The 26,605-nt window shown below is 39.6% G+C and overlaps 1 protein-coding gene across 1 annotated transcript in view; it reads right to left on the bottom strand.

Moving 5' to 3' along the window:
* Positions 1-26,605, bottom strand: part of GABRR3 (gamma-aminobutyric acid type A receptor subunit rho3) — a 46,230-nt gene that overhangs the window by 721 nt on the left and 18,904 nt on the right. The window contains exons 4-8 of the mRNA XM_047100457.1: positions 25,911-26,134; positions 20,592-20,674; positions 19,444-19,584; positions 13,418-13,570; positions 4,423-4,619 (exon numbers count right to left, since the gene is read on the bottom strand). Coding sequence (XP_046956413.1) covers positions 4,423-4,619; positions 13,418-13,570; positions 19,444-19,584; positions 20,592-20,674; positions 25,911-26,134 — 798 coding nt within the window. The remainder of the gene's footprint in view (positions 1-4,422; positions 4,620-13,417; positions 13,571-19,443; positions 19,585-20,591; positions 20,675-25,910; positions 26,135-26,605) is intronic.

Raw genomic sequence — 26,605 nt, 5'->3', positions numbered from 1 at the left:
TCTGTTTTTAATAGGGACTTAGCAAGGTTTATTATTATCTCCATAGAGATAGTTGAACATTATACAAATAAATGTTTCACAATTATAATGTCAGTGTTTTCTAATTTAGTTTTGGCCTGATAGACTTTTACACTCAATGCATGTTTCCCCAGAAGGGAACACTGTTTCAGGTTTCCCTCTTTGTTTCTGCATAGTATGAATTGTTTGACATCAGTTTGAGTTGAAATTGAATATGATTTATCAGCAAAACCAATTGGATTTGCTTTTCAACATGTTTTTGTCTTTAGAGAAAACACAGTAATACGCCTGGTCAGTGTAATTTTTTGTCCAAAACCAAAACAATATTATCAGGTGATCGACCTATGCTTAAATTTGGAGTAGGGATAGGAAATGATTTTAGCTACTCCCTTTAAATGCAAATTGGTCAACCCTTCTCATTTTTTGCTGAGAAGTACCTATAAATGATACCAACACAGCCCAATTAAACAACTTGAAATTGGCTTATTTTTCGGAAGGAGAGAATGAATTATCAATGTTTTCTGGCTCCAGTGCCTGATTAAATCTAAACTACCACTTTTCTTTAAGGTTTTACTTTGAGGGAGATGGTGGTTCTCACTGATACAGAACTGTGTCTAGGAAGTAGGTGTTACTAATTGCTTTCTGAGAAAACGAAATCACTTCTTGATCTATAGGGAAGTTAAAAAAATGAGCAAATATGAACAGGCTACCACTGGCTGAAATTATTCAGAATTCAAATTGGAAGCTACAGAATAAAGTCTGCCAAAACATGTATTTGGTTCACAGCAATTAAAAAAACTAATATTTTACTGAATTCAAGAGACATAGAGAATATTCTGTGTAGTCAGTAAACTAACCAAGGACCCATACTCAAGTTATGTTGTCCTTTTTTGTTTTAGCCATAGGAACTTTTCATAACAAAATGAAAACGGATGATATGAACATAAAATAAGATCAGGACTCAAAAACTAACCTCAGATAGTAAAAAATAACACTAATAATATATTCAACTCTGGATCTGAGAACAGAATAACTAGTATAATCTCTTTTGCGGTTTTACTATACCCACCCAGAACACTGCTGAGTTATCCCACTGGACACTATGATAATTTAGAACCATTCATATAATTGATTAAATCTTGCAGTATATAATTTACCAGTAGGGTGCTAATTTCCACAATTTCATAAGTTGGTTGTTCTAATAGAAACAGTTTTAGAATGGGTCTTTAATTTTTCACTCCAGCCTACAAATAAGCACATACCTAAGGCATATTATATCTAAAGTATAGATTTGACTGTTTTATGTGGAGTTCTAAGTCCTGGAAGTAGGAAAACATTCAGATGAAGGAATAAGAAAGAAAAGAATTTCCTTTCTCCTTTCTGGGCAAAGGTCAACAGTAGGGACAATTTTCCCATGATCCTTGCTGTTCTCCCAGCTCTTGGCACCTGGGGGAGGTTGGGACAGGGTGTGTGATGGCGGTGGTGGCAGGAAATGAGCTTTGCTTCACTTCGTGATTTCATCGGAAGGAACTCCATAGCCTAAGATTCCCGGTCTTTCTCACTATCCCTGCATTATTCCATCCTAGAGGTTTTGCAGAAGGAATTACCATGTGTGGCTCAGCAGCTCCTTTTGAGTCCTCACTTTAGGATCTGCATTGGTACCTAAGTTTGTTCTCTGAAGTGAGGTAAAAGGAGATTATCCTTACAGGGAGAGTCCTGAATTGTCTAGCTTCACCAGTGACCAGAAGGGGTAAGCACATTCAGTACAGTGATGAAGTATTAGTGAGACCTCCTGCTCCCATATCTAAGCACTTACTCCAAACTGCTTTATCAACAACAAAGGTGACATCCTCCCATCTGCCTGGTTTCCACATCTTTCTCTAAAACTGGTTTCCCACTTCAGGCGTAGAGAAAAGAAGTATCACCAATTATCCCCCCAAACCTACAGACATATCCTTCTACCCTGCCCCTCACCAGGGCATCCTACCCCTTTAACAATATCTCATCTCAGACAGCCTGTTCCCACTTTCCTTGTTAAAACCACTATTTGTTCAGAGCACATGAGCTGGGCATTAATCACAATAATAACTCAATATTTGTGTAGCATGTTACAGTTTGCAAAAGTTTCAGACCCATTTATTACATTATTTACAACATCCCTATGAGGTAAATAGGGAAGAAATTCCACCATTTTGAAAATGAAGAATGAGATCCAGGAACAAAAAGCTAGAAAGTGGCAGAGTTAGGTTTGGCATCACTACTTCTGACTCCAAATCTGTGTTCTTTTATTTTTCCCCACAAATATATGAATGGTAGGACATTTCTTTGAGATAATTGCACCTTTGAAGGAGGATGCTTAGAATGGTGGTTCCTAGAGGCTGGGAAAAGGGGAGAATGGGAGTTATTGAATGGGCACAGAGTTTCAGTTTTGTAGGATGAAAAAGTTCTGGAGTTTGCTTGTACAACAATGTGAGTATTCTTAACACTACTGAACTACACACTTAAAAACAGGTTAAGATGGTAAGTTCTATGTTATGTGGATTTTACCACAACTTAAAAATTTTTTTAAATGGATGGTACTTACTAACTTAAAAGATTTTCTTCTTATTGGTACACAAGAAGAGTGTGTATAGCCCCAAGTAGTGAAAACTAAAATTCAGGTAGTGTGAACATATGTGTTGTGTGGCAGGTGGGAGTGGATAGATGTAGACAGTTTGGAACCAAAAGACTGGATAGAGATGTGCCCAAATTCCTACAGTGCCTCTTGCTTGGGTTAACCACTTCCACATAAAAATAGAACAGAATGACAACAACATTCTTTTTCTTATCACACGTCTTTTTTCTCTGTCACCTTTAATTCACAGATTATCTAAATTGTTGTTATTCTCAGTGCAGGCAAGGGATCAATGGCATCTGGGACTTGTTAGAAATGCAGACTCCAATCCCACCCCACATCTGCTGAATGAATATCTGAACAAATCCCAGGTGATGTGCACACACCCATCACTGCATACTTGTCCAGAAGCTCCCAGTTCTCTCACATCTGCCTAGAAGTCATATGGGTATGTGTGCGGTGGGGACACATACACAGTGTCAACAAAGGAAACGGAGGCATCAGCAATAAAGCAAAATCAGCTCTTAATTACAGCTTTGATTCAAAGGGGATATAATAGAAGAAGGAAGTGGTATTACAGGAGATCTGAATTTCAAATGCATCTCTGTTGGCTGTGAATCTCTTGACAAATCACTTCACTAAAACTCTGCCGCTTCATCTCAAAAATAGAGATAATAATCTCTGCAAGGCCTACATCATGGAGCTGAGATGAAGGCTCAATTTGAGAAGAGGATATAAAACACTCTGAAAAGTAAGAAACACTCTCACTAGAGGTATAACAAATATTAAATAATGTTTTGGGTGTACATAAGTATGCATATAAGAATTTCTCAAACCAATGTGAATATATTTCATTAAAATCATGTTCATAGATGCTACACACACACACACACACACACACACACACACACACACACATATATGTATATATACAGCCTTAAGTACAGGCTACCAAACAGATTAATTACATTTCTTAAGTACAATATCTTATGTCAGTTGTCATAATAACAGGGAACTGGTGCCCTGATCCTTTGTGAAACAAAACAGGTAGAGATCAATCTGTCCATGTTTACTAAACCCTGGCACAAGAAACATGTGATGACATTTAGAACCCAGAAACCACCTTTTATCCCCAGTATCCTAAGGAGAGAAGAACCTCTCTTTATGCTCTGCCACTCTCCCAAGTAACAAGAAGAGAAACATAAATCCTAGCTCTAGTGGAGAGAAGCACATCATTTATGGATTGAGAGCACAGCCATTGGAGTCAGGGAGACCCAGAAACAAATCCTAATTCCTCTTTGGCTGTGTGACCTTGGCCAGGTTACTCCCTAGCTGCTCCTATTTCACCTCTGTAAAATGAGGGTTATACAGTACCTACCTCTCGGGGCTACTCTGAGAATTAAATGACATGCTGTGTCATTAGGTGGTTAGTGCAATACCAATATAGAATAAACACACATTAAATGTTAGCTATCATCATCATCATCTTCTTGAAAGGATGTAGTTTACACCTGAACCCTTTCTTTTCAAAGGATAGAGCCGGTGGAGAGGAGCACACTGAGAGAAATTCCTCACAGGAGAAAACCCTCCCGGCAAAGGTGAATGAGGATGCTGAGGAAACCAGTCAGCACAGGCAGAATAAAGTTCAATATTAAATCCTGTGAACTTGCATCTTGCCAAGGCATACAGACTTAATACAAGGGCTTACAACACTGTCAGGAGAGGGTTATAGGTAAGGACAGTCTTTTTCACATTCCAAAAGGGATCAGATAGTTAAAGCCAGGCAATACCTTCCCTGTCTTCTTGAATTGTTTCCACTCTTCCACTGTGGTGAGGTAGTTCACAGCTGCATACTCAATGACTGACAGGAACACAAAGAGGGAGCTGACCCACAGGTACACGTCCACGGCCTTGATGTAGGACACCTGGGGCATGGAGGCACTCATGCCAGAGATGATGGTGGACATGGTCAGCACTGTGGTGATTCCTGCCATTGGAGAACAGTGACAAGCTCAGTGACATAACCACTCTGTTGTAGGATCTGGTGCTGGATTACACCAGGGTATGTTTTTCTGGAACACTTTCAGATGATCAAAGCTGGGAGTGGGGGAGGAATCCCTGCATGTTAACCTAGTACACATCTTGAGCCCAAGCAAGAAGCTCTCCTTGGATTTGTCTATCTCTTTGCCTTGCCCTCACCCCAAATGTCCATAATGTTTCCTTCCCCCCATATAAAGACTTCACAGACTCAAACATATTTCTAAGGACTCATTCACTCATTTGCCTTCAGTTGGGCCTTTTTAAACCATCCCAGAAAGGTTCAAATGTGTTCAATTTTAAAATTCCTTCTGGAAAAGAAATTCTAAAACCATTCCCACTACCCTTTCCTGTCATTTTGCAATTTACTGTTAAGAAATTGTCTTTGAGTCAATCTTTAATCTTTCATTCACCAGAGAGTGATCTTGTCATTTTCCATATTTTTCTTTCATATAGAATACTTATGAGCCATTAGTATTGCTATCACTTTGTCCCTTGTTACTGAAACTACAGTTCAATTGAGATTTAGGATGGAAGTGTGATCCTGGAGGCTCAGTTCAGCGTAAATACTTGCTATTTGACTGTGAAATGCCATTTACATTCCCCACCCCTCCCCCTCCCTTTCCTTCCCTTCCTTGTCGGCCAGTCTCTCCCCTTCCCTCTTCTTTTCTTCCTTTCCCTTCTTTATCCTCTGGCATAAGCATCAGAGGTAATGAGATCAAGATTCTGGGGCACAATGGAGAAAGAAGTGACTCGAGATTTCCTTAACAAAATGCTGGCCTCGGGGTGGGCTAGTCTGTGTCTGCACTAATTTCTCAGAGGGACGCAGCGAGAGTGCTGCCTGGAGAAAAAGTACAGTATTGTAAATATTTGAAATGTACACTAGCTGGCACAGTTTTATTTCCTAACTTCCCACCAGGGAGGCACAAATGGAGTCCTTAATGATTTTTATAAGTTGTGAGGACATTTTAATGTCAACAGACAGAGTCCCGAACAGCAGGAAGAGCACCATGATTTACTCCTAAATGTACAGACACAGCATGTGGACAGCTTTCATCACCCGCTTCCACCCTTCTACAATAATTCTTCAAGGTTCTCATCTGAGGGAGCCCATATCAAAGACAATGACAGATCTACAGAGCTATTCAATTTCAAATTACGTTTTCCATTTGTATGATCAAGACCAAGGACTTGGCATTTTGGCAGTCACCATGGGAGGGCCCTGGAGTCTTACCTTGACACTGATTCAAACTCCAGGATAAGAAACCTAAATGCTATTCTAGCTCTTACCATTAAATACAGGCCACTGTCTCACTGAGTCCCAGATCTCCCCAACAATGGTAGTATGAACCATCTGCATATCAGTGGATGCTGTTTGCATTCCTTGCTACATAAATGTGGATATGTGATTTTTTTTTTATTCCCATTACAAGTGTATGTGTAGCTGAAGGCAAGATTTTTTAAAAAAATGTTTTTATTTATTTTTAAGAGAGAGAGAGCACAAGCAGGGGAGGGGCAGGGGGGGAGGGGCAAGATTATTAAATAAAGCTTGCTTGCCTTTATTGAATGTTTACCCACCAAAAACCTAGGTAAGTAAATATTATTAGCCACACATTGCAGAAAAGAAATATGAGCTGAGAGGGGCTAAGTAACCAGCCTGAGTTTGAAAAGCTCCTGAGTCAGGAGCAGGGCTAGAAATTTTCTGAGTGTGGAACCCATGCTTTTTATATGCAAACCTGCTGCTTCTCATTCCAGAGGGATCTCTTTTTGTTTCTAACATTATAAACCAATCTCTATACATGAAGCATCTCTGAGAGGAAGACACTATAAAGCTGAGAGTAGAATTATGTCAGGAGGTATACTTTGTGCTTTTCAAAAAGCTAAAAGTCCTATTCCTTTCAGGACTTCACTGGTAAAACTGAATGAATCCTGCACTAATATTCATATTTAGTAGTTTACCTTATTCGTTAAAAAAATTTAATGTCTTTTTTTTACTGGTTTTCTACAATATAGAAGATAGAACCTGAGTTTTTTTCAATGAACAGTAACATGGGGCTTAATGGACAAAATAAAGGTTTAGAACCCATATATGAGTTTCCTACATGCCAGATGGATCTTACTGGGCATTTTAAATAGATGACTAGTGAAAGGCCACTAAATCGATGGCCAGTAAAAGGAAACTGCATTATCTATTTTTTGCCAGAGAGCAATAAACTATCATTTTCCTTAAAAGGATACTTAGTACAGCTAATTTACTATAGCTTTATTTATTTTTAAACAGGCATTTTAGATTTTCCTTGTTTAAAATGAGCAATAAAAAAATAGTGAGTAGGGAGGAGAGATTGTTTGAGTCTGCAAGTAAAGGATGAGAAAACTGATATACAAATTCCTAAAGCAATAGAACTTGAGTCAGGAGTGTTACATCTACTGATTAAAACACTTATGTCTTGAGCCACTCCTTAGAAATGCATTAATCTTGACAAAGTGTATTCCTTCCAAACCCTTTAAAGTTAACATCCCAATAAAGGCACTTTAAATATATGAAGTGACCATTTAGTCAAAGAAAGGTTCTGTTTAGATTAGGATTAGAAAATTATCTTCTCACCTACCAATATTGCTCTGCATGGTCAGGAAAGTGTTAGGAGACAACATTTGGTCTGGCCCATGGGACTGAACTCCCCTGAGCCAGTTATGCCATATTATGCATTATGCCAGTTATGCAGTTATGCCATATTAACTCTTAAGGACACATATAGGGTCCTAAGAACCCTTTGGTCTAGTGAGAGATACTGATCTTTGTGTTTCATTGGCCATTTTTCTTCACATGTGATGGAGAGGTTCATTGACTAGTGTGATGGCAATAGGGCACGTAGGCATCACTTATAGAACTATTGAGTCAGTTGTGTATTCAGTAGTTGTGCTGTGGACAGGTCTTTTGAAGGCATAGGTATCTACATTTATGTTTAAGTGAATAAAAACATTTTCCCTGTAGGCCTTAGCAGAAAGAAAATATCAAGTGATCTGAGAGAAAAGAAGGTAGGTCGGATAGCCTAACACCACGAGTCTATGGCCAGAAACTAACAACCATTGCCGCACAAGGGTGGTGTCAGAGTCCAGTGCCTAGAAGTTCTGGTAACCTCTATGATGGTTAAATGAATTACTCCTAATTATTTACTTTTTTCAGGCATATGTCATATCCTCTGTTAGAAGACATTTTTCTTTATTAGTGTCTACATCCCTGAAAACTTCAGTTGTCTTTCTCTGCCATGTCTGTTCCTGGTAAATGACTCTATTACTTAATATGCAGTATGAATGGCATACCTAGAGGAGCCAAATGAGAAAGATGGAGGCAAGGGAAGAGGAGGGAGATAGAAGGAAGAGATGAAAGTACAGTACTACTCATCCTTCCATGAGGGTTAAAACATCCTTGAACAACTTTATAATAGTCTCATTCCCTCTCCACACCAAATCATATGGAAATATAGATTAGTATTTTTAACCCATCCCACATTCCAAATTATGGTAGCTATTATCTCTTATGAAAATCGCCTAATCACAATTGATACTTCTATGCCGTTCAGCCTCTATTGTTTTTCATTTGAAACATGACAAATGTGAAAGGATCTTAACAAGCAAATGATTCATCCTTACTTAGCAAATGAATCCAAATGTGGAAAGGTCTTAGCCAACAATGAATCCTTATTGTTTTCAGTTAGTAACTAAAATACAGTTATTAAAAACATTGTGGGTTAAACATTGGCAATTTAACAACTATGTATTGAGAACAAAATATGTGCAGGATACTGTACTAGTCACTATAGGAACAGAAAAGATGGTAATAACGATCCTCGTCCTTAAGGAACTCACATTCTAATACAGGAGACAGGATAAGCTACCAAGGCACCCCGTAGCTATTACAAGATAGAGGAAGTAAGGTAGAAGAGATACCTTAGGGGAGATACAAAGTGCCATGTGGCTCAAATATTGGAGAGACCATGTCTGCCTGGTGCCATCAGTAGAAGTTTGTGGCCATTGAGAAATGGCAAGACTTTGACAGAGGAAGATAGGTAGAGTAAGAACAAGAATAAAGGTAGAGAAGTACTATAGATAAGATAAGCAGTTAGTCATGAGCGACTGTTGAGAACACTGAATATTCAAACTGGTTGAAGCTTAGACAACCACTTGGGACAGGAGTATGGTTAAAGATGCAGCAGATAAAAATACAGGACACTCAGTAATATCTGAATTTCAAATAAGCAACAAATAATGTGTTAGTATAAGTACATCCCATACAATGTTCAGGATATACTTATACTAACACAGTATTTGGTGCTTATCTAAAACTCAAATTCAACCAAGTGTCTTGTATTTCATCTGGCAACCCTCAAGAGGCACCTTGAATTCCAAGCTGAGAATATTTACTTCAGTGGCATTTGACATGAGAGTGTTGTGATCACAGTTGAGTCTAGAAATATTACTCTGGTAGTAGGGTTGGATTGTGGCAAGAAGAATAGGAAGTGAAATAAGCAAGTACAAGGCCTATACAAGCCCATACTACAGCTTTGTGCAAATCAGCAAATGGTGCCCTTTTTCCGGAGGATATCATCCCATACCATGTCCCATAGAGCTTGGGCTGGATTTCTGCTCCTTACTCCCATCTGGATCAGATGTCACAGCCTGGCAAAATGGCCCTGGGCAGGTAGGGATCTGTTAGGGCAATCCAGGAAAAATTAACAAGGGTCCCAGCACTGGTCAAGGCAGGAGGAATGGAAGAGAAAGGATAAGCATATCTGAGGACTTTTTATAGAGAAGGCTAACTCTGAAGATTTAGGTACCTTATAGCCACAGTTCTCAAAGTGTGGTCAGTGGCTCCTTTGGGCTCTCCAAGACATTTTCAGAGGGTCTGTATAGTGAAGATGAATTTCACAATACTAAGACATTGTTTACCTTTTCCCTATGTTGATATTTGCAATGGTGGGAAGCACTGCTGGGAAAAGTTGCTGTTGCCTTATCATGAATTCAGGCAGCAACACCCACCTGGTCTAGCAACTGACAATCACTGTATTCTTTAACTGTCAGTATCACAGTAAAAAGAAATCAGTAAAACATTTTAATTTTATTAAATTACAGCCTTTGTGTATATACCTTTTCAATATTCTGGTTGATGAAATGAGCAGTATATATAAGGCACTTCTCCATACCAAACAGCAATGGCTGTCTTGAGGGAAAATGCTCAGACAGTTGAGTTATGAGCTGAACAGGAGACACTTTTAAAAATGGGACATCACTGTCACTTAAAAGAACAACTCACAGAGAAACTCTGGTTGTTCAGATTTGGGTATCTTCAGGCATTTTGTCAAAACTGAGTAAAGTAAGCCTATCGCTTGAAGTAAAACAACTAATGATGTTTGTTGCTAAATGATAAAATTTGAGATTTCAAGTCAAAACTAGAATGATGTTAAACTTGTATGTATCACTATGAGCTTGAGAGTTTTTCCATTACTCAAAAACTTTTTGATGAGATTAATAAATGTGAGTTTTTGAATTTATATAATTAATTACATGAACATTGAGAAGATCTGTATAACTCAGTGCACCAGTATTTTTCAAATGGTTGATGCACGGGTGAAAAGATCTAGGCAAAACGCAAGCTAGATCAATGAATTTTAATCTAATAGAGTACAAAAAAATTCACTGATAGAATATCAGATTCCACATTGTAATTAACCTTTAAGAAACTGTCACTTTCTGAGTTTTGGTGCAATGTCAAGAAAGACTATGCGCAACACTATTGAAATATGGCTCTTTTCTCTAACCACATATCTGAACGAGGCAGATTTCTTCCTATATTTCAACTAAAACCTATTACAACAGATTGAATGAGGAAGCAGAGATGGGAATCCAGCTGCCCTCCAGAAGGCCAGATATTAAAGGTTTGCAAAAATGTACAACAATACCACTCTTCTCACTAATATTTTTTGTTTTAGAAAAAAGTTATTTTATGGGGCACCTGGGTGGCTCAGTCGGTTAAGCATCCAACTCTTGGTTTCAGCTGAGGTCATGAGTTCACGGTTTCGTGAGTTTGAGCCCCTCATTGGGCTCTGTGCTGACAGTGCAGAGTGTGCTTGGGATGCTCTCTCTCCCTCTCTCTCTGTCTCTCCCTGACTCATAATGTCTCTGTCTCTCTTAAAATAAATAAAGAAAGAAAACTTTAAAAAGTGCCTTTAGAGAAGTTATTTTTCATAGAATATGCTAACTTTTAATGAGTTTATTATTGCTAATTTTAAATGGACTAATGCAGATTTTTAAAAATTCTGTTTCAATAGCCAACATGGGTAAATAATGATAGATATAACCCACAAAACAAAAGCTCTCTAGGGTTCCTAATACTTTTTAAGGTGTAAATGGGTCCTAAGAACATAAGAATGACTGCCCAAGACTAAGGAAATTAAGGGTCCAATAGTGAAAGACTCAACACATTCGGGGCCCTTAGAAGAACAAGAAAAGCCAAGAGAATAAGTGGGATTTGGGCAGGGGTGGCAGAGTTGGGAAGAGTAGTTTGTTGGGTTTTGAACATGTGGAGTACCTGTAGTATCTGGAAATGAAGTCCAGGCGGGCAGCTGGGAGTAGTATCTAGAACTTGAGAGAAAGATTTGTGATAAAGACAGGGTTGGGATTTGCTTTCATAGAGACAGTAGTCAGAAGCAAAGGCTTGTTCCGTTTGATGAGAGAATCAAAAGCGAGCAAAACCCACCAGGTGGGTGCTAGACCAGATTACCTACTCAGGGAGTAGAAGGAAGACAAAGTAGGAGTACAAATGAAAGAAAAGTCTAAAAAAGGAGAAAACCTAGACTAGTACAGAGTACCGAAAACAAACTTATTGTTTGTTTAGTCTCATCAAACACTATGGGCCAGGCACAGCCTAGGCAGTTGACATAAATGCTCCCATTTATTTCATACAGTGACCTTGGAAGGCTGTATTAATCATCTCATTTTGCAGATGAGGAAGATGAGGCTGGGCTCTTGACCACTACACCTGATTCTGAATTTGGAGAGGATGCTTAATAGTGTCAAATACTTCAGAGCTTCAGATGATGGAGGGGGAACAACCGAGAAAAGGCAAGAGAAAGATAGAAAGATAGAAGGACCTTCTGGAGAATCAGGTATCCCAGTAGTATTTGTGAACAGCCAGTAAAGCAGAGCCCAAAATACCTTTGAAAAAACTTGAGGGTGTTAGGAAGCAAAAACCTGAGAAGATAGCAGTGGTATAGGAATACTACAGTTCCCTTTATTAAGAGAAGAGGGGAAAGGGACACTTCTGATTTGTATATTATTTTATACAAATCTGCATAGCAATTTTCCAACCCTGCAGGGACCCAATGTAGATGCAAGAAGCATAGAATTTCAGGGGTTACTTAAATGCATTTCAGTGTTTTCCATTCACCCCAACCCACCCTGGAACCAGCTTTGATTACTTGTCATTTTCAAAGCGTAAGAGCTGAGTAGTTGGCTTCAGGAATCTGAAAATCATGTTTATAAACCTTTAGAGACTGAATGTCTTTCTCATTCTGTCTTGAGGGCTGGTAATGTGACTTTAGCCTCCTGTTCAATTCTACCCTGTCCCACTGCTGCACTGAGGTCAGGGCATGACTGTTCTGATGTGAAGGAACAGCCACAATACTTTAATTACTTATTCAGATGGTATTTTTTCCCATGAAGATATTCAAGCCTCAAATGCTTGTAGATTGAAGCTTTTAATAGGGGAAAGAGGTGAACAAATTATTAATATTAATGACAATTTATGTCTTTTCAAACGGTCTTTTGAAGTATGCATATAATTTGCGAACATTAACTTAGAAATCACCCTTTCTGGAATGAATTGTGTGATAATTACAATGATTGTGAAGCACTTATAACAATCTTCTCTCTAGATAGAGCATTACAGGTGAAAACAAAATCAGCTGAAATGAAGGGAGCTCTGCCCTGAACCAGCCAAGAAGGCAAGTGGAATTGACTCTTGAGTTCTCATTAAGTAACGTGTTATCTAAGTGCTTAACCAGGCATCCTGCACTTAGTAAGAACATAGTAACTGCTAAGTGGGTCTGAAATGGTTCCCATAAATCAGTATGTGTGACAGTGGCATATAACATGCTAGGTGGAGTAGATAATCACACCTGTGTGGTGACTTCATGAAGCTGGCAATGTCTCTCCACTTGAAATCGCTTGCCAACTAAAGTACCACAATAACTGAAATTTCACTGCAGTTGATTCTGATTTTGGTATTTAGGTTAAGGCCTGATTTCTAATTGGCATTGCCCCCTATCTCAAGAAGTAATTTATTAGGATACCAGTAGTATAGTGGATTGAAGGTTCTTTTTTCTATGATGCAAAGGTTTGTCATGCATAGCAAAATGGGTTTGGGCAAGGGATGGGGAGGTTTCCTGAAAGTGAGGAGATAGGTTTGTAAAGTGAGGCTGTTTATGCTTCATAATTTCATAATTTATCCTTATTAGTCAGCATTTGGTCAGCTGGTGCAGGCTTCATACCTAATGTCTCAGTTTCCAAGGAAAGAGTCCAATTACAGTTTGCCGCTGAGGCTGTTGAGATCAATGTTATAACCTGAGTGTAAGTCTCTAACTATCCCTACTAAACCATCACTCCTTTCTCTCTACTTATCATTGCTTTTTATTTACCTTCATTGAACTTTCTCTGATATTAGCATTTCACAAAGATTCAGAAAAACCTTACCCAGAGAAACTCTTGCAGGAACAGCTCTTCGGTCAATCCAAAATGAAACCCATGAAAGCATCACCATCAACATTGCTGGGAAATAGGTTTGTAACACGAAGAAGAAGATATGCCTCCTTAGCACAAAATTGATGAAAAGCCTATTGTACCAACCTATGAGAAAAAGCCAGAGTTTTCCTTAGAACAGGCTTCCACATGAAAACATCACACTTCATGAAATGACCTGCTTCTTTAAACTCTAAGCTCTTAGAGAACATGGAACAGAACACACTCACTCTTGTTTACCTAGCACAAGGACAGGGTCTGGGCCTGGCATTCCATCAATGTCTGTTGAACTGAAGTCTGTAAGTGATCTGAAGTCTGTTTAATTATGGGATTCAAAGATTCCCCTTAAATTTCATAGCTGCTATTCAGGAATGAATGGTAATCATATTTTGTGAAATGGCCTTTAAAGACCTTTTTTCCAAAATATATTGTGTTCACATCGTTTCTACAAGTGAGCCAGTCTTCAATACATGACTAATAACTGCATGCAATAGCCAATAAACCATTTATTAGCTATAACAAATGAAAGAGAACATCTTATGTGAAGGAAAAGGTTCACAGTAGCTACTGAGTCATTGGATTCCAAGTTGGAACCCAGACAGTGAGGCTTTCATAAAGGGAGTGGGTGAAAGGAATATCTGTAAACTGTATTATTTCAAAGTCTGGTGGATACCATTAATTTATGTAAGGTAAATCTACAAAAAAGTAACCAAATGATGATGTTTCTTTGCTTCTGACTGGAATTAAATAGATTCATGTTGCTAATATTGATTAGTTCATGCTGATCAGAAGTAAGAATTGTGGTCACATCCATACAATTTTGTTCAGGTTTCCCTTTTCACATTGGCTGCAAGGAAGTTTAAAGCCAAAAAACAAGGGACTATTAGGTGAAAAATTATAAAACAAAGTCATAAGTATTGCAAAGTTAGAGGACCCTTCTTCTAGTCTCAGTATTAATTTCTTAGGAAACTCAAGATGGCAAACCTATTACACAGAACAGGTCAATATTTAGGCATTCAGCCTAAAACATATACCTAGCAAACCCACCTTGAATTGGCATACTATTCTCTTAGTATTCTCTTCTCAATTATGTGCTGATGACCCTTCTTGTCCCCACCTGTTCTGAGGTTCTCATCATCAGTTGATATATGTTTCAGGAATATCAAACAATTTCATTACCAAGGTTAACAATAGATACATTACATAGTGCATTCTAAAGTCAGAATATAACATTATTTTTTAAGCTACTCATTTTGTCTTGTATTACCCATGCCACAGCCCCGCTTGATTTTTGTGTGCAGTTGAGAGTTCTTATTATAGCTGCATAGTGGAATAGCAGTCTCTCTGATGTTACAGCTTCATACAATTATTTTGAGATTAAAAGAGATGAGTAAAAGCTGTGAAAGAACTTCATAAAGAAACACTTAGGGTATGTGGTTTTAGCTATGACTTAAATTTTGGTAACATGTCCTTTCTTTATTGGTAATTTTCTGAAGAATAAATTTGTTTTTGGCAACCAATCAGGAGAAATGCTACTATGTTGTGTGGCTTTTCAGGGCAGGGGAGACTAGGGGTACTATTGTGGTTGAAGCTGCAGGCCAGAAAGAGCTCCCTCCACCACCAAGAAATGTGGTGCTGCCTTGGAAAGATGGTGGAACCCTCAGCCTGGGTAGTGTAATAAAGAGTCTGACTCCACTTCCGATACTTGACTCCTCATAGCTCCCAAACCCCACTGGTCCTTCTCCTTCTGTCTCACACCTGGGCAAGCTAATAGGAAAGCTGGGTGCTCCCTATTTTGGCACCCATGGGAAATTCAAGTCATGCAAGGGAGTCATTCCCCCCCAGTCCCACCCTTTAACCACCATAAAACTCTAAGCCAGTTGCCCTTCTCTGATTTCTCAGGCCATTTTCAGACCTACTTGGGAGCTTACTCCGCTCTCTCTGGAAAACTTCATTACATGCATAATAAATCTCTTTATAACCTTTTGCTTTGTGTGCAGCATCATCAGTTTTGACAGCTGAACCACATTCTGGGTGGAAGGTCTGTCAGCCTCCATCAGGTTGCCGCACAGTAGAAAGAAAGGGAGTTTATGAAAGAAGGAGAGGGCTGGAGAGTTGGCAGCAGGAAAATGCAAGAGAGGGGAAATGATTGAGGAGTCAGTCAGGTTCAAGGAGTCAGGTTCAAGAAGAGTTTTACACCTGAGACTGTCACCTTCAATGGGTGGTTGATGCTAAAGGCTTCAATCTGTGTCAAAAGGATCAAGATGATGTTTATGAAAATAGTGATGATGAGAGCTACTAGCTAATATTTACTGGTTACTCACCATATGATAGACAGTATTCTCAGTTATTGATGGCAGACTTTATTCTAAATTATTTAAATGCATTAAATCATGTATCCTCACAACCTTCTGAGGTAGAGAGTGTTACAAAAGATGAAGACATTGAGGCTTAGAGAGATAAGGCAACCTGTCCACATTTCTAATAAGCAGTTGAGCCAGGATTTGAACTCATGCAGCCTGTCTCCAAAACTTATACCTGTAGCCACGACATGATGCTGCAATAAAGAATAATTGTCAATGCATTCTTTAGGGGCAGGAGTCATTTTTTTTTCCTTCATAAATCTACAGTGCATGATTGTGAGGGGCACTGAAAGGCATGAGGGGGCAGAAGCCCTCAACTGCTTGTTACTATTGCCAGAGAGTGGTGAAGACGGAGCCAAGGGAAAAACTTGAGGACATGATGGTGCAGCTATCAAATAGAAACTAAAGTTACATAATTCTAACTCTACTTCTGGCTCTCCAAACCAGAGTTGCAAGTACAGATTTTACTGTATAGCTGATTTGGCAGTGCAGGTTACGGTGGTTGTTATAATGACAGGAACGAAGACAAAATAAACATAAAAAAATTATTTTTGATTAAGCTAATATGTTTAAACAGGATACTAATTGGAGAAAAACACTTGAGTTTAGCTCTCAGGAGACCACATTTAATATTTCATGGATAATGTGAGACAGAAGTATCACATGCTTGTAAATTAAAATAAATTTCTAAATGCTGATCTTTCTGAAACCGAAGAATGGTTGAATAAACCCAGATATGATTAATAACTGGATTAATAGCCAATGGAATGGCATATTGATGAAGTAAGAATTTGGAAATCAAATTTAACCTTTTATTTTTAAGAGGATAGTTGGGTGTATATTCATGGATACTTGGGCTTCAAAATCTGAAGAAATGTCATTGCTATGATTATATATGTAGCATACATTCTGTGCAGGGAACAATACTCTTAGATTTCTATGCTTCGTATATATGACATTTTTAAAATGCTTATTAATTTTTGAGAGACACAGCATGAGTGGGGGAGAGGCAGAGAGAGAGAAACACACACAGAATCTGAAGCAGGCTCCAGGCTCTGAGCTGTCAACACAGGGCCCAACACAGGGCTGGAATCCATGAACGATGAGATCATGACCTGAGCCAAGGTTGATGCTCAACCTACTGAGCCACCCAGGCACCCCTCTGACATTTTAATTGCTTCAAACATTGCAAAGACCTATTTACAATTTATCATATGCCAAAGTTATTTCATCATAACAACAGCAAAATGAAAACAGTTATAAATTACACTTTGACATGCATCATTGTTTACCGCATGCATTCCTTTGTTTAAATATTAATTAAATTTAGGACTATGAACATTAAAATCCTGATAAAAACATACTTATACAGTTGGCCATTGAACAGTGTAGGGGTTTGGGGTACGGGCCCTGGTGCAGTGGAAAATCTGCATATAACTTTCTAGTCCCCCAAACCTAACTACTAACAGCCTAAAGCTGCCTGGAAGCCTCACTATAATGGAACAGTGGATTAAGACATATTTTGCATGTTATCTGTATTATACACTGTATTCTTACAATAAATTAAGGTAGGGAAAAGAAAATGTTAAAAAATCATAAGGGAGAGAAAATGCATGTGTATTACCTTAGTGTATGTATTGAAAAATTCACATGTAAGTGGACTGTGCGGTTCAAAATCGTGTTGTTCAAGGCTTGAATATTTACTTATGCAGAGTAAGACAGGAAGACAGAGAAAAGAAAAAGGAGAAGAAACTATATAAAAACAATAATATGGTTTATCTTTATGAGGTTGAATTACAAAGGCTTTTTCTTTAAATTTCTCTGAATTTTTTTTCAAGTTATCTGCCATTTATTCACTTGTTCAACAATTACCTATGGAGCATTTAGTATGTGCCAGGGATATACCAATGGTTGAAACAAATAATATGTATTATTTATATAATCAGAAAAGTCCATAAGCGTTATTACAGTTAATAGCATTATCTGCTGAATCCTGAGCAATGTAGACAAATAATGAAGTGAAATAGAGCATTTCTCCTGGATCTAAATAGCTAAATAGCTGTTGGTTCTAGAAAGTCCCTCAGCTTCTCTGTGATGTAAATTTTGATTTCTCTCTTATGATTCAGGCTTTTATTTTTTTTAATGCTTATTTATTTATTGTTGAGAAACAGGGCAAGCTAGCACATGAGCAGGGGAGGGGCAGAGAGAGAGGTAGACAAAGAATCTGAACAGGCTCCATGCTGTGAGCACAGAGCCCCACATGGGGCTTGAACTCATGAACTGTGAGATCATATCTGAGCCAAAGTCTGAGGCCTAACCAACTGAGCCACCCAGGCCCAATGATTCTGGCTTTTAGATAACAACTTGATAACTCCTCTCCGGAGTCTAAGGGCAAGAGTAGAGCACCCTCTAGGGAGAAAAGTCAGTAGGTAAAAGGATTCCAGGCACTCAGGGCAGCATACATTTTCCAGCCTATGCATGGCTTAAAAAATCTAAAATGGCATTTTATATGGATTCTTCCTGAAATGACCTAGAATGCTAATAACCAGGGAAGAGGGAGCTACTTTTAACTTTAATCAACAGGAAGCAAGTATAATTTATTTATTTTTTTGTTTATTTTTTTAAATGGGACCACATATAATTTAAAAAGTGCCTTGGAGACATGTTACCAAATGAAAAATATATCTGTCATAGTAAAGAGTATACAATATAGGCCCAATATTGAATAGGTTTTCTCTTCTGAGCAATGATGCCCTTTACTGACTGATTCCTTCAGCGATACTTATTGCGTATATGTGCTGCCGAAGTGAGCACAGTGATATTTATTGAGTATCTATCATGTACTATGCCCATTCCAGATGCTGGGGAAGAAATGGTGAACAAGGCAGACAGATTTCTTGCACTCTTTCTAGTCAGGCACTCCGGCGATAAAGCAGTCACATAGAGATATATTTCAGGAAGTGTTAAGTGCTATGAAGACAAATAACAGATAGGGAATGGTGAGGAAGGAGGCCTCGTTTAGACGGGATGGTTGAGGAAGCACTCTCTGAGGAGGTGATATTTGAACAACACCTGAATGACAGGAAGGAGCCGGTCATGAGAAAGCTGGGGGAAAAGCATTGTAGGCAGAGGGAGGGAAAGGCCAAAACAGAAGCCCTGCAGATAGAATGATACAGGTGTGTTTGAGGACAGGCAGGAAGGCCAGCGTGGGGGGTGTGGGATGTGGTGGGGGGGGGCGGGTGTAGTGGGTGAGGTCAGAGGTAGCTCGTGTAGGCCTTGGAGGTCATTTGAGAAGCTTGAATTTTGTCATAAGTGTGACAGAAAAACCCTGGAGGGTTTTAAGCAGGAAGGAATTGTGGTCTTTACGTTTTCGAAGAGCACTCTCTCTACTGTATTAAGAGTAGACTGCAGAGGCCAGGGGTAGAAGCAAGGCATTTGTCTAGAGGTGGCTGCATGAGGACGAGAGTGGTCATGGACTGGAGGTGGAGGAGACTGCCTGTGAAGGAGGGAGGATGCTGAGACCACACGGGACAGTTGTGTGAATTCAGGTCTCTTCACATGTTTCGCAACGGTAGGTGTCAGTAAGTGCTGATGAACTGTCCCCATAAAACAGCGCACCTGTGCTGCTGTAGAAAGCGAATCCGCTGGATGCACTGAACTCCTCAACGAAGAACTGAGACAGGGAAATATGTTCATCAGTATTTAAGGACTTGTTCCCATGTTTCCAGTACAGCATTAAATCCTCTTCGGTGTAGGCATCTGAAACAAGAGAATAGTTTCCCATCACTGGCTCTTGTGAGTTCCACAAGGTATTCACCATGTTTTACACAGTTCTATATCTCCAGTGCCTGGTCCAATGACATGTATATATTGGGTACTGAAAAATGTGTTTGCCGATAGACTGATAATACCCATACCTACCAAAGGAAAAATAATCTCCAAAACTTAGACCCTAGTTACTGGCATAGTGTGGAGGCTTTTCTGGTGCCCACGTGAGGACTGAAAACTCTCCAAATAGCTGCTCCCATACCTGCGTGCACTGAGTGATGTCATAGCACTGAGTGTCCCCCATCACAGGTCCCACCCTAGGTCTTCTGGCCCCATTAGTCTTGCGGCTCTCTTGCATGAAATTACAAAATGAGCTGTGTTCAGTAAAGAATTTTCTCCTGAAATCAACTAGCATTACAGAGAGTTTCTGATGGATTTGGGGAGGCACAACCACTGAAATTCCCAGCATTTTTGCCACATTGTGAAAAACTGCCATCAGTTTTAAGATGTATCAAAAACAGCTGATGGATCAAAGTGATTGACAAGGAGTTGGCTCGGATGCTCTCTAACAGGGCTTTGATCAGCGAGTGTATGTCTAGAGCTGCATTTTTCTAGAGAACCCAACCAAGTACATTTAATGGAAGATTGTGATTTACATGGGAACATGAATTCCAGAGCTTTCCTAATTTGGGAAGTGTGTCAGTCTATATAGTTAATAGCATATAGAATATTCCTTTTTAGGGAGCTTGTTCCTTTACAACCCTTGTGGAAACTGCAGAATATGTAATTATGAAAACATTCTTTCCCTGGATGTTCTCTTTTGGCAGGCAATCTGCCATCATCCTTAGTTTTTTTAAAAAAATGTAACTATTTTGAACAAATAAATTTAACTTATATCGAGATTTTTAATGCTTGTTAAGAACACGCTTATTTACATGTAAGTAGGTGATGGTGTGTTCAGATCATGAGTGCCTGCTCCATCAGTAAGTAGGACTTACAGCTTTCCAGTTCAAGGGAACAGTTTTGAGTGTCAAGAGGAAACCTGCTGAAATCCATAAAGCACATGGCTGAAACAGTTATCCTGGAAGAGGAAAGAGAAAACAAAAACTGCAGGTCATTTAACCATATGGCTGAATGAACATGCAATATTGAAGCTTCCTGTTTGCTTGTCTTGTGTGCCTTTCAAGAATAATGCAACACAGGGGTGTCTTGGGTGGCTCAGTCGGTTGAGCATCTGACTTCGGCTCAGGTCATGATCTCATGGTTCATGAGTTGGAGCCCCACATTGGGCGCTCCACTGTCAGCACAGAGACTGCTTCGGATCCTCTGTCCTGCCCTCTCTCTCTCTCTCTCTCTGTCTCCCCCACTCATGTTCTCTCTCAAAATTAAATAAACATTAAAAAAAAAAAGAAGAATGCAAAACAGGCATTACTATCCTCTAGCAAAATAATGTAGAAGGAAGCAAACTCAGGAAGATGGGTGATTTGATAAAGACACAGAGTTAATGAGTGAATTCCTGCTCTAACAATTGCTTCTAATCTCACACTTTCCTAGTCAGCTCCCTCTATATTTTTTGGCTGTGATGTCTTTCAGAAAAACATACTTCGGAGGGAGGAGACTTTTTTGTTTGTTTGTTTTTTAATGTTTATTTATTTTTGAGAGAGAGAGAGAGAATGAGTGAGCCAGAGAGAGAGAAAGAGAGAGCATGAACGGGATAGGGGCAGAGAGAGAGAAGACAGAATCCTAAGTAGGCTCCAGGCTCTGAGCTGTCAGCACAGAACCTGACGTGGGGCTAGAACTCATGAACCATGAGGTCATGACCTGAGCCAAAGTCAGGTGCTTAACTGACTGAGCCACCCAGGCACCCCCAGAGGGAGAAGATTTTTAAATGGATTTAAATATCTTCTGGTTTTTGGAAGATATAAACTTAGTTTCTAGTCATAAAGGGCTGGGATAGTGGTAATAAAAGCCTATGGGTAAAGGTTTCTCTCACAAAGCAAGTTTGCCTGAGAAAATTCTCTTTCCAGGAGCGAGGAGAAAGCCTGGAGCATTTTTAGTTATAGATTTATGGGCACAATGCATAATTCAGGTGCCATTAAACCTTGCATACTGATGAATATTGTTTTTTCAAATTTTATATCCTCCTAGGTTTTCTGGCTTTAGGCAGATGCTGCTATACTATGATCCTGCCTCAAAGTAGAAACTCTGGTACCCACAACAGCAGATCAGAGGTTTATAAAAGGCCCCTGAGCAAGTCTGCAAAAAAAAAACAAAGGCAACAGCTGCTTCTACCCATGGTGCCCCAAGTTAATCAGGAACAGTTTTATCTTCCATGGGTTGAATTCTGTTGTCAACAGTCATGCAGCAAAATGCCAAGCCAGGGAGGTTTCTGGATGACTTTGTGTCACAAAACATACTCATTTTACCATATTCCTGGCGCAGTTGACTTTTGAACAATACAGGGTTAGGGAGGCCAACCTCTGTGTAGTTGAAAATCCTGTGTAACTTTTGACTCCCCAAAAACTTAACTGCTAAAAGCCTACTGTTGACAGGAAGCCTTACCAACAACATAGTTAACGCATATTTTGTATATGTATTTTATACCATATTCTTACAGTAAAGTTAGCTAGAAAAAAGAAAATGTTACTAAGAAAATCATAAGAGAAAATACATTCACAGTACTGTACTATATTTATTGAAAAAAATCCACATATAAGTAGATGTGTGCAGTTCAAATCTGTGTTGTTCAAGTGCACTTTAAAGCTGGAAGGGACCACTGAAGTCTTTGAGTCTACCTCCTTCACAGTATACACATGGATAAATTAGCAACCAAAGTGCTTAGGTGAGTCATGGTAAAGAAAATATTATTCATGACACTTGGTGTTTTTTAAAAAAAATTTAGTGTTTATTTATTTTTGAGAGAGGAAGAGAGATGGAGTGCAAGTGGGGGAGGGACATAGAGAGAGGGAGACACAGAATCCGAAGCAGGCTCTAGGCTCTGAGCAGTCAGCACAGAGCCTGATGCGGGGCTCAAACCCATGGACTGCAAGATCATGACCTGAGATGAAGTCGGACACTCAACAACCGACTGAGCTACCCAGGCGCCCTCATGACACTTGTTAAAGAACAGTAAGGAAGATTTTATTTAGGGGGACTACTATACTTTGGTTTATATAGGGAGAGAGTGGGCTCAGGTCCAAATATAACAAGGCAAAGTGGGAATTTATAGCCAAGGAGTAGGGTGGGGGGCAGTGGATGGGAAATTACTCAGAGGAAACATCAGGGGTGAGGGGTGGGTGATTCTGGCTAAAAGGACCTAACAGGATCCTTGCTGAAGGCAGACCAGGGTGATCAGACATCACTTGTGGGTGGTGCAAGATGAGGAATCTTATCAGATTTGAAGGGAGGCAGACATTATGGATGGAGGATTCTGGCTAAATGGACGTAGCAGAGATAAACATGGAAGCTCAAAAGTCAGAGTCTAGGTGAGAAGTAAGTTCAGAGGAGCCTTAGCAGAGTTTGGTCAAAGAGAGAATCTCTGTCAGTAGATAGTGTCAGAACCAAGCCTGGAACCAGGTAACCTGTCTCTGGGCTTTGACTGGCTCTGCTATCAACTGGAATAGCTGTGTGGACAACAATTTTGAGTCCTCCTTTGTTTGGGGATTCCCCAAGACCATCCTCAGGTTCCATGATTCACTAGAAGGACTCACAGGACTCATCAAAGTTGTTCCACTGACAGTTATGGTTTATTGTAATGAAAGGACACAGATTAAAATCAGCAATGGAAAGGCACAGAGGGCAGGGTCCAGGCGAGACCAAGAGCAAGTTTCCATCTGTCCTGTTCGAGTGGAGTTATGTGGGCAGTGCTACTGTCCTAACAGTGAGTGTGACAACACACATGGAGGACTTCCAACCAGGGGAGCTACCTGAGTCTTGGGGTCCAAGGTATTAACTGAGAGTTGGTCACACAGGTCTGGCTGACCTCGGTCTCCAGCCCCTCCAGGGGTCAAGCTGCTACTGGGTAGCTCAAAGCCTCCTCCATAGATCACATTGTTAGCATAGACTTCCTGGTGTGGCCCAAGGCTTCAGGGGAAACAAAGATCTTCTTAACAGGCAAGATATTTCAAGGGCTTAGAGGTCATCTCCCAGGAGCCAGAAATCATTCTTTGGAATATGTAGGGTACAGACAATCTACTCAACTAATTCTTTCATCAAAATTAATTTTTTTGAAAAGTTAAAAGTTTTACAAAGTTGGTACCTTGGCCAGATGCTGCCATTCTGCTACTGATTCCTGGTAAGGCCTGACTCTAGTTCTTATTAGAGTCCCATGTTACACCTGACTTAAAATTTCTATTGAAAGTGGTTCTCCTGGGGGGCTCAGTGGGTTAAGCGTCAGACTCTTGATTTCTGCTCAGGTCATGACCTCACAATTCGGTTCATGAGATCAAGCCCTGTGTCAGGCTCCACGCTGAGAGCACTGAGCCTGCTTGGGGTCCTCTCTCCCTCTCTCTCTGCACCCCTTCCTGCTCTTGCATGCTCTCTCTCAAAATAAACATTTTTTTTAAAGTTCTATTGAAAGTGGTACTTTCCTTTTCATTGCATTTTTATTTTCATTTTTTAAAATAGTTACTTATTTTGAGAGAGATCATGTGCGAGCATGAGTGGGGGAGAGGCAGAGAGAGAGGAAGAGAGAGAATCCCAAGCAGGCCCCACACCCAGCATGGAGCCCAACGCGGGGCTTGATCTCAGGACCATGAGATCATGACTTGAGCCAAAATTAAGAGTTGGAGGCTTAACTGACAGAGTCACCCAGGCAGCCCCCTTTCATTGCATTTTTAAAAACATTGACATCAATATGGCAATAGCACCTTTGCACTAAAGTGAGCAAGGTGTAGAGCAAAAAGAATCTATTAATTTTCTATTACCACTTGGTGGCTTAAAACAACAGAAGTTTCTTCTTTCACAGTTTTGGAGGACAAGTCTGAAATCAGTATCACTGCACTGAAATCAAGGTGTCAGAAAGGTCCTGTTCCCTCCAAAGGCTTTTGGGGAAAATTCATTCCTTGCCTCTTCCAGCTTCTGGCAGCTGCTGGCATTCCTGTACTAGTGGCTGCATCACACTCCACTCTCTGTCTTAATGGTCACATTGTCTTCTACTCTTCTTTGCATGTCAGATCGTACTCTACCTTTCTCTAACAAGGATGCTTATGATGGATAGCACTTAGATCCCAACCAACTGATCGAAGATACTTTTCCCATCTCAAGATCCTTAACTTAATCATATCTGCAAGGATCCTTTTCTTCTTTTCTTTCTTTCTTTCTTTCTTTCTTTCTTTCTTTCTTTCTTTCTTCCTGCCTTTTTTCTTTCTTTCGCCAAATAAGGTAACTTCTGCATGTTTCAAGGACTAGGACATGGATACCTTTCAGGGAGCCATTTTTTTTCCCCCACAGTCTTACTATAGAGTTTTCCTAGGATTTTTAAGATATGAAAAAAATTGAATTACTTGGATTTACTACACATTTTAAGAATTACCAATGATAAGCCATCAGTATGCACAGGATTTATTAGGCTAAAAGAATATATAGTGCATTAAAGATGGAGTGCTGTTATAGCATAGTGTCAGAAAAAATGGTGGCTTTTAAAATTTTTTGTTAGCGTTTAGTGGAGAGAGAGAGAGAGAGAGAGAGAGAGAGAGCGAGCACAAGCAGAGGAAGGGCAGAGAGAAGAGTAAGACACAGAATCCTAAGCAGGCTCCAGGCTCTGAGTTGTCAGCAGAGAGCCCGATGTGCGCTGACCTGAGCCGAAGTTGGACACTCAACTGACTGAGCCACCCAGGCGCCCCAGAAAAAATGTTTTGAATTAAAAAAAATGAAAAGGAAGTGAACAAATTAGCAGTAATTTGAATGATGACTATACCTTCTTGTGAAAAATGAAGGAGATAATTAAGAAAACTAGTTAATCCAAGATTCTAAGACTGTTTGGTAGTATGTAGTTGGTGAAGAAGAAAAGCAATTTTATGTACCTATAAAACTGTGGGCCAGGCTTTTAGGGATTTCCATAATTCAGCTCCACTCTGTCCCATCTTCTTTTCTATCATTCTCCAACAATACACTGTATAGGTAGAGTTAGACTAGAAAACTATTCTTTAAAATCTGAAGTTAGTAGAAGGAAAAATCATATTTTCTGCTGTGTCTCAGTCTTCAGGATGACTAAATAGACAGTAATAGTGTGAGCTTAGCCTGAAGTGAGGTGCACTAACTTTAGTGTAGATGACCCTGGCATAGGGAAGCCAAAGACGGTCCATAGCCCTCCTTACCTGAGACTGAAAAGGACATTTCCATCAGGGTACACACGTAGCATGATGTTCTCCACAGTTGTATCATGGATGAATGATCTTTTAGAATGGACAAAAAATATGTCAGGCACCCAAATCTTTTTGATCAATCTATGATCAAAGGTCATGCTTTTGTTTGTTGTGCTAGGAAAGGAGAGCCTCTCATCTTTCCAGTAATGTCTGAGATAAAAAGTCATTGTAAAGTCCTAGGCAGAGAGAAACAGAGACAAGTCAAAGCCACTAAGAATATAGTTCAGGATGACCAATCAATACCATTAGTCCCAGATTGATTGGCATGGGTGTTAATGACATATAAAATGAATGGCATATATTGTATTTTCTGGTAGATTTAGGGTAAATCCGGTGAGCTTGAGTTGCAGAACCTCTCCTTCATCTGGAGTCTGGTGAATGTTGAGTTTCTGGGAACCATAGAGAATTCAATTTGGGTAAGGAAAGCCAGGTTATAACTGGGAAGCATTTCTGTGTAAGTACTGGTCAATCACCTAAAGAGATCTCAGAAGAAAAGGACTTGAATCCACATGGCCCAATATTTTATTTTGACTTATTTTTTTATTGCAAATAAATATTCACTTTTATAATGTATCCATAAATTTATATTGTTTTTGTTAAGGAACAAAACTACAGTCCCATAAAACTATAGCCCCTTCCCCCCCCAT

Source organism: Lynx rufus, unplaced genomic scaffold, assembly GCF_022079265.1.
Source record: "Lynx rufus isolate CCGP_SWC_20201006 ecotype Redwood Valley unplaced genomic scaffold, mLynRuf1.p SCAF_5, whole genome shotgun sequence".
In the NCBI taxonomy this organism is placed as follows: Eukaryota; Metazoa; Chordata; class Mammalia; order Carnivora; family Felidae; genus Lynx; species Lynx rufus.
The sequence above is the reverse complement of the archived record's forward strand: the minus strand, read 5'-3'. Positions and strand labels throughout refer to the sequence as shown.